The sequence below is a fragment of the Mya arenaria genome, chromosome 4 (genome assembly GCF_026914265.1).
Source record: "Mya arenaria isolate MELC-2E11 chromosome 4, ASM2691426v1".
In the NCBI taxonomy this organism is placed as follows: Eukaryota; Metazoa; Mollusca; class Bivalvia; order Myida; family Myidae; genus Mya; species Mya arenaria.
Genome location: NC_069125.1, coordinates 65,876,577 through 65,884,792, shown reverse-complemented (window position 1 = coordinate 65,884,792; position 8,216 = coordinate 65,876,577). Strand labels below are relative to the sequence as shown.

At 35.8% G+C, this 8,216-nt stretch overlaps 1 protein-coding gene across 1 annotated transcript; it reads left to right on the top strand.

Moving 5' to 3' along the window:
• Window positions 1-2,389: 2,389 nt before the first annotated feature.
• Window positions 2,390-5,891, top strand: LOC128231984 (serine racemase-like). Its single transcript, XM_052945297.1, has 10 exons — window positions 2,390-2,700; window positions 2,928-2,969; window positions 3,183-3,349; window positions 3,525-3,609; window positions 3,830-3,956; window positions 4,097-4,147; window positions 4,277-4,404; window positions 4,513-4,563; window positions 4,858-5,606; window positions 5,752-5,891. Exons 1-9 carry the CDS (start codon window positions 2,512-2,514, stop codon window positions 5,014-5,016), a joined length of 999 nt encoding a protein of 332 aa, XP_052801257.1. The 5' UTR covers window positions 2,390-2,511; the 3' UTR covers window positions 5,017-5,606; window positions 5,752-5,891.
• The last annotated feature ends 2,325 nt before the right edge of the window (window positions 5,892-8,216 follow it).

Sequence of the window (8,216 nt, the reverse complement as noted above, 5' to 3'; positions counted from 1 at the left end):
GCACGTGCATGTACAGGCTGTCAGACTTTTCAACCCCAAGACTTTTCAACCCCTTTGTCATTTGTGAAGTCAAAGACTTTTCAACCCCTTTGTCATTTGTGAAGTCAAAGACTTTTCAACCCCTTTGTCATTTCAACCCCTAAAAGTGCTAAGACTTTTCAACCCCACCTTAAACAAAGACTTTTCAACCCCTAATAAACGAAGACTTTTCAACCCCTTAATTTCTCACCTTTTTAAGAAAATAACTACAACAGCAAACAATTTATTTTGAAATTTCTTTTAAAAATCAAGAATATCTTAAGACTAAAAATATAACAAACAAAAAATATGTAATACATACAAAATATACATACTTGAAACACATGATATTACAATAATTCATTAAATATTTACATTGAAATAAATTTAAAAATGCTCGACTGTCCATTTAGCTATTTAGTCACTTAGCCATAAATCCCTCCCTATCTCCCTGAGGAAATCCTCACACAATATATTATGTGCATGGTACTGCTCCATCAATTAATTGAAACAGCGTTTGTTTTTCTTTTAGTTTGTTTTTAAACACTTTTTTAAAAACATTTTGTCATCAATAAAAAAGACAATAAAATGAGTTGAACTTTAAATAAAATTCTTCATAATATTTCAAAATATCATGATTTAGCAGACAATGTTTAAGAAATACAAAAGTATACATTGAGTTCAAAGATGTTAAAAATGTATTATAGATTGAGTTCCAAATGCTTTCAAATTACATAAGTGTAACATAAGATTTTATTAACGTTTTTTTATTTCTCAGTTTAAAAAAATAAGGACATTCTATTATAAAGTGGTATATATGTAAAAAAAAAAAATGCTATAAGCATTGTATTGTCTTTTCATATATGCAATTAAAGAATGGAATGAAGATCGCACATTCATTAATGGGCAACAATTATTGTGTGACAAGGTCATAAATTCCTAAGGGATTATAACACATTTAATTGAGGTTATAGTAACTTGAAAGTGACAGTTTATTATGGTTCTAATATCATGGCCATCATTCCAAACTATGGGCAGCTTGATACATTTTGTGTATGATTTTCAGGATTTAAAACCAAACAAAAAATATATTTTATTTATTTATACCCGCAAACTCTGAATTTTTAGATGATACATTATCAAGAATTAAAATCAAACTATACCGAAATAGCAATATGGTACTACAAAAAAAGTTTCCACTGTTGACCTTTTTTAAAAGCAATGAAAGTTTTATAAATGTTCAAGTTCAGGTTTTTATTGGCATTCTACAGGCACAAAAAGGAGAATGTTCCGTAAATTCTTCTTTGCTTTCATTTTCTTTTGCAATTATTCAAATTTGTTATTTAAAGAACACAATTATGGTAATAACATTGTACATAATATATGTGAATTCGCTGAGATATGTAATATCCTTCAGAATAATACAACAATTGCATGTTCGGAGTAACCAGGCACCAAAATCTTACTTTACCGTACCATTGTTAATGTTCGGAATATTATTTTGAAAAAACCTAACCATCAAGTGCTTAGTAAATCAAGGCAAAGCCTTTGTAAATTTCATCCAATACTTTGGAGAAAAGTGTAGCAAACAAGCCAAACAAATCTCTAATTGTATTTCAATAACAACTGGTAAAGTTTCTTGCAAAAACAATGAAAAAGACAACACCTGGCTGACAAAAATAATAGGGGTTGAAAAGTCTTTGATATAGGGGTTGAAAAGTCTTCAATATGGCTATCAAAATATTTCAACTAGGGGTTGAAAAGTCTTTGATTTAGGGTTTGAAAAGTCTAAACAGGTAGGGGTTGAACAGTCTTTAAAATAGGGGTTGAAAAGTCTAAGGGTTGAAAAGTCTTCATTTTGAGAAGGGGTTGAAAAGTCTTGGGGTTGAAAAGTCCTGCTCCCCATGTACAATATGTTTGTGCAGTATGGAAATACTACATGTGTATGTACTGAGGACTACACTGATAATTACCGTGAGTTGGAGAAGCTGCCTTTTGTATAAAGGTGGTTTATTCGTACGGTAGTATACATGTAGGCTTATTCTGATGCTCGTTGTGGTCGCACGCAATATGGATGACAAATGTGGCAATTGTTCAAAGTGTTACTGCATCTTTTGGCCGTAGAAAACAACAAAAGATTTGTGTAAAACTGGTTTAACATAAAAGTACAAACAGTGCTTAAGTTCTTAATTAGTATGCTCATGCTTATGGAAATATGGCTGTTTATGATTGAAAATGCAATAAAAATGAAAAAAAAGTATTTTCTCTTCCTACTGCTTGCCAGTTAAAGCGACCTACTGCTTAACCATGGAAACGGGAGTTAACTCCAGTATATTCAACAGTAGGGCAGCGTATTTACAATGATATTATGTCACAGACAAGGTTTTGATGCGAATGCATTAAGTTACCAAACTTCATGTACTTGAAAACAAAATATATGAATTGTGTGCACTGACTAACAAGTAAAACGTGCAGCTTTGACGCTTCACAAGGATGAGTGGACGACTAACAATAACAGTGAATGACATTTTAAAGGCTAAGAACAGAATCCACTCGTGTGTTCATACCACACCTGTGTTCACCAGTTCAACATTTGATGAAAGTTATGGCAGAAAGTTCTATTTTAAAGCCGAAAATCTTCAGAAGACCGGGTCGTTCAAAGCCAGGGGGGCACTTAACGCGGTGAGTTTCAAACAATATTTACTTCATCTGAAATATATCAACTGGCGTGTACCTCAGTGTACGATACAGATTAGTCAACTGTTTGCAATAGTATACCTTCTATGTTAATGCTAGTGTAGTTTCGGTCACTGGTGATAAATAGTACAAATATGAACGATATATACTACATGTAAACGTATGCAGGAATACCCGGTATACATTGACCTTGAAAATCCATTCTTTTCCAGGTGACGCTGCTAAAAGAGGGCGAGAGTCCGCCCAAGGGCGTGGTAAGAGCGGACAACATTGATCTTAAACCCACTTTACCTAGTATTACTTCATTTGATGCGAATGGCTGAACCCTACAAAATATCAGTATGCATATAACTCAAATATGTTTCACCACTAATATTGAGAGTATTCGTATATCCATGTTTTTCTCTTCACGAGTTGCTCTTTGCATGCAGACTGCTAGAAAATAAACGGGTGCTTTTTACTTGTAGGTAACGCACTCTAGCGGGAACCATGGGCAGGCACTGGCTTGGGCGGCGAGGATGCGGGGACTACAATGTGCCGTGGTGGCCCCTAACAATAGCCCCAACGTCAAGCTGGATGCCATCCGCGAGTACGGTGCCGATATCGTCATCTGTGATCCAACACCGACCTCCAGGTCTCATATGGTTTTACTATCAAGATGTATTGCTTCATATCTACCTTTTTCCAGAGGTACCTGACATCTCTTTCAAGATAATAATGAAAGAAAAGTATATTAGCATTAAACTGTGTGACTAATGTTTGTTTTTATGGCTGTTCACAGCAGAAACATGACATCTTATTTCACACAGACAGGAGACTTGTGATCGGATAGGGCGAGAAAGAGGCTTCCATTTTGTGCCGCCATATGATCATCCGGATGTCATTGCGGGACAGGTATGCACCCAAGCTCTATACATGTTGTCTTTAAGATGTATAACCAGTTTAAATGATAGTGATACATATGATATTTAAACGTCCGACATGTCGGTAATACGAACCCATTGATATGCATTTTAGTCAACAATGGGTTCGTTTAGTACGTAATTTCGTATTATATAATATATATATATATACATCTAGACGTTAACAATTGTATAGCACATATATTACTCAGGGGACGTTGGGTGCCGAGTTTCTGGAGCAGATCCCGGAACTGGACGCCATCCTGGTTCCCACGAGCGGCGGCGGCATGGTTTCCGGCATTGCTATCGCCGCAAAAGCCCTCAAACCCGATCTCAAAGGTAATATCTTCATACCGAAGATGTATTCAGTCGTTTAGTAAACAGATTAATACGTTTTTCATAATCTTACATTGTATTTGACAATATTGTCATTCGGATCAGGACGAATGTAACCGTTCGTATGGTTTGAATATTTTCAGTTTTCATAGTGGAGCCCAATGGAAAGGATGTTGAGAAATGCTTACGGGCAGGTGAATAAAGTTTTGTACAATTACGAAAATAACTTAAAATATAACGCTTGCAGTGTATAGTTATCTACACCATTTTCTTGTCATAGACTTCTCACACTAAAACATAAAATTAATTTTGCCGATCTGCAGGTGAGCGCCTGTGGCCGAACCCGCCTCGCTTCCTTGAGACGATCGCGGACGGCATCCGACTGCAGCAGCTCGGCCACGTGACCTGGCCTATTATCCGAGAACTCGTGCAGAAAGATGTCTTCTCTGTGGTATTAAGTTAATATATTGACGAGTTCTCAAAAAATATAATATTTCGGAATTATTTGTAAATATACAGTAACGAATACATGTACACAGATGTGTGTTTTCTCTTTCAGACGGATGATGAAATAATGAAAGGAATGAGATTTGCTTTCGAACGAATGAAGGTGTGTTGTGCGGCTTATACATTCAAACTATGGACTCGAGTAACTTAAATATAGATATGTTTTTCGTTACATGATACAGAAAAAAGCTAAACAAGCTACAAGTAGTTGTATGATTATCCATGATAACCCAGATAAATGCGTTTTGCTACATGTGTTGGAATGGTACACTAGTATATAACAAATTAGTTAATACTGGAATAAAGTTTGACGTAGCCATGCGTTAGTCATTTTTTTTATTCAAACAATAAAATGATAAAAAGAAAGTGCCATAAACGTGTTTTTATGCATTTCCAGCTGGTGGTCGAGGCGGCGTCGGGTGCTGGTATCGCTGCGGCCATGTCTGAGCGGCTGCGGCAGATGGACGCGGGGCTCCGGCACGTGGGGGTCATCCTGTGTGGTGGCAACACGGACATCGACCGCCTGCCTTGGTACCCAACACCAGCACACTCCTGATCGCTCCTCGGATTTTGTTGTTACAATCATGCTAGGTTTTATGTGTGAGAGCTTAATTGGAAGATGCAAACACGCAACACGTTCCAATGATCGAAGTGTTCAAATGTTTCATTCTTTTACTTATTTTGTACAAACTTTATTTAGATGGCCTGTTTTCTGATGATAACACGCCAGAAAACTTATCACAGTTTTAAACACGTATTCAAACAGTATAATTATATTAGTGTTGATATTATGTGTACTTTTATTCACAGTTATTTGATATTAATTAGACAACTATATTACTGATATTTTATGTAATAACTATGTATTAAAATGTTTAATAAAGAATCAGGAAACCAACTGTGTTTAATAAGAACAAAATTCCGTTCCCAAATGTTTAAGCATTATTATTCGAGAGGTCTCTTACATTAATTTCTACTGCTGCAAGTACCTTATCTCCTTATCTCGTTGATACTTGTGAATGTATGCGGATCTGATTATTCAAAGAACTTCAGTCTATGAAAACGATGCGCAATATGAACATTGCGTTTTTCTTTACTTGTTTGGTTGGATTTTTCATCCGAGGCCATTATGGGATGTACTTTGCCGTAAGCACTTTCATAATCATTAATTATATGGTGTCTTTATCAATCATGTATATAGCACAACATTGTGTTACCTTCTTTCAACATAGCAATTGATGACTATTGTTAAAATCAATATAATGAATTAAGCATGTATACTTTTCGCAAGGGTGAGTGCGACATGAGTAGCCTGAGTACGCGGCAGGCCACCTGTCCTCCGGGCTCCTGCTGTTGTAGCGACCCATCGGAGCCCACTGTCAACTACTGCAAGCCAGTGAGTGGCGAGGGCGGCCCCTGCTATGCCAAGGCGGTGGAGTGGCCCGGAAGCTGCCCCTGCCCCGTTCACATGACATGTGTGCCCAATCTACAGGTGCCAACGTGGACCTCGACGTACGGGCGCTGTCAGAACGAAACGAAATAGTAATTCGATTGCCATGATTAGACAGTGTGAAAATGAACATTTCCCGGTTAATACGTTCCCATCGAAAGTGTGTTCGCTTTTCTTGTAAACGTGTGTATCCACAGTATTGCAATATTTTATCAAGGTCATATGTAATAAATCCTTTTATAAACGCTAACTGTTGTTCATTCGATATATTTATACAAACAATCAGTCTTGAAAATCGTAGTACTTGTGACAAAAGTGTGCTTTTTGATAACTATTTCACAAAACCAGTGCTGAACGTAATGCTTAAACTATAAATGAGTGTTTTATATTGTCAGTGTCCTGTTTTATATCACTAGTGTCGTTGAGCATGCCCTGCTTCTCCTGGAACTGTCATATGTGTATTTGCTAGGTATATTCTAATGTCATCGTTAAATTACGTGTGTCACAAACTCTTTAGGCATATAGATTTTTCAATCAGTCTGAATTGATGTACATGTATCCACTAGTTTTAGTAACAAAAAATAATATTTTATTGAAACCTGGACGGTACACGCATTCCAGTGCAAAACATAAACACAATCAACCGCAGCAACAATTGCTTTAAGTTTTATAAGTATAGGACCATAGCAAATCGTGGACAGATAAGTTTTGGGCTTCCCGATCGAAAAAACAACAACCCATTTTACATGATCAACGATCTTGCCGAATATATTTGGTTTCCCTTTTCCATAAAACCGCCTACAGAACAAAAGTGTAAACAACATTAATCATATTAGTACTGGTAATTTTTGGCATTTGATATCAGAAAATGATAAATTTTATGTGGGAGCTGTCGTACTAAGGGTTGGCGCTTAAACGTAAAAACAATTTGGTATGACCTTAAGTATGGGTCTCTCGTTACGTGCATCCGGCACTTCAAGACTAAACGGGAGATCCATACAAGATACAAGAATCTTTATTTAAAATGGGTGAATTATAACATGTCATAAAACATTAGCCCATCAAGCTATTTTCCGACATGAATAACAAACATACATAATAACATAACTAAACAAAACAATGAACTGGTGACTTGAAAATTAAAGCATATAGTTTTAAATATGTTGCATGTTTGGAAAAGCCGTTTCTTATTACATTCATGCAGACAATTGCAAAAAGTAAGACGTAGGCTAGAGCACTGTATACAATGATAACATCAACTAGTTTTGCCGGCTGTACGGCCAGTCCACACGTGCACGGATCCGCTAGTTCACATACCACTGTAAAATGGTTAGTTCTTTAAAGAGTATAAATTAAGAATAATAATGATATACATTTTAAACAGCCAATTTGTAAGCAGCATTATGAACATGGGATTTACACCATGGGATAATAATGTGTAGTTGGTAAAAAAATGTTTTAACTTATTTCTTTTTTTACTTCAGCTTGCTAGAAAAAATATTTGTAACCGGTAATTGCTTTAATTAAAGAGGTAATTATTAGGACAAAGGATACAATATGTTCCGGTGAAGCACCTCTTAATTCTCAATTTCTTTTTATTTTCAATTTATAAAATATTATTTACAAGTGAGCCCTGTCCAAGTGCGGATCAGCCTTCTAAATTCCAGGTAGTTTTGAGAGCAACATATTTCATTTTGGAGGCTGTTCCATACCTGACTTGCCTCAAAGTTGTTCTTACTGATGGCAAATGATGACATCTACACAGTTTTCATATCTGAGATTAAAATTATAAGTTTTAAAAACTGAACATATTCTAGTGAAATAGCGTACAGGCATTTGTAAGTCAGTTAAATAGCGATGACTCTTATCCTTCTCAGATCTGTGATATTGACAATTGAACTAACATATAACATAACAAACAAAATGTTTATGTTTCGGTGTACTATTTTATAGATAATAATTTCATCTGTTACAAGCAAGTTAGTTTCTTTCATAGTAACATTTATGACACATGTACTATTTTAGCAGCATAGTAATCAGTCTGGGCCGGCTGATGATACAACTCGCGGCACTTTCCGGCGCCACTTCATCATTATTAAATAATTTTATTTTATTTTTTCAGATCATTTGTGTTTTTTCCATTGCATATCCAAAGTATTCAGTTAGAATGAGTGCTGTGAACATCTATAGGTTAAATTAGCAGCAATATTTAAGGAACATAGCTTAACTACAATATTCTGGAAATATTTGACCGACTTTTTCTACGCCGTTATAACATAAAATAATTACTGTTTTCCTGCTGACTG

Bases quoted from the DNA above. Each gene is read 5' to 3' on its own strand.
- LOC128231984 (XM_052945297.1), top strand. From the start codon at position 2,512: ATGAGTGGACGACTAACAATAACAGTGAATGACATTTTAAAGGCTAAG. The intron at 3,610-3,829 runs GTATGCACCCAA...TATATTACTCAG, and splicing joins CGGATGTCATTGCGGGACAG to GGGACGTTGGGTGCCGAGTT. The intron at 3,957-4,096 runs GTAATATCTTCA...GAATATTTTCAG, and splicing joins CCTCAAACCCGATCTCAAAG to TTTTCATAGTGGAGCCCAAT.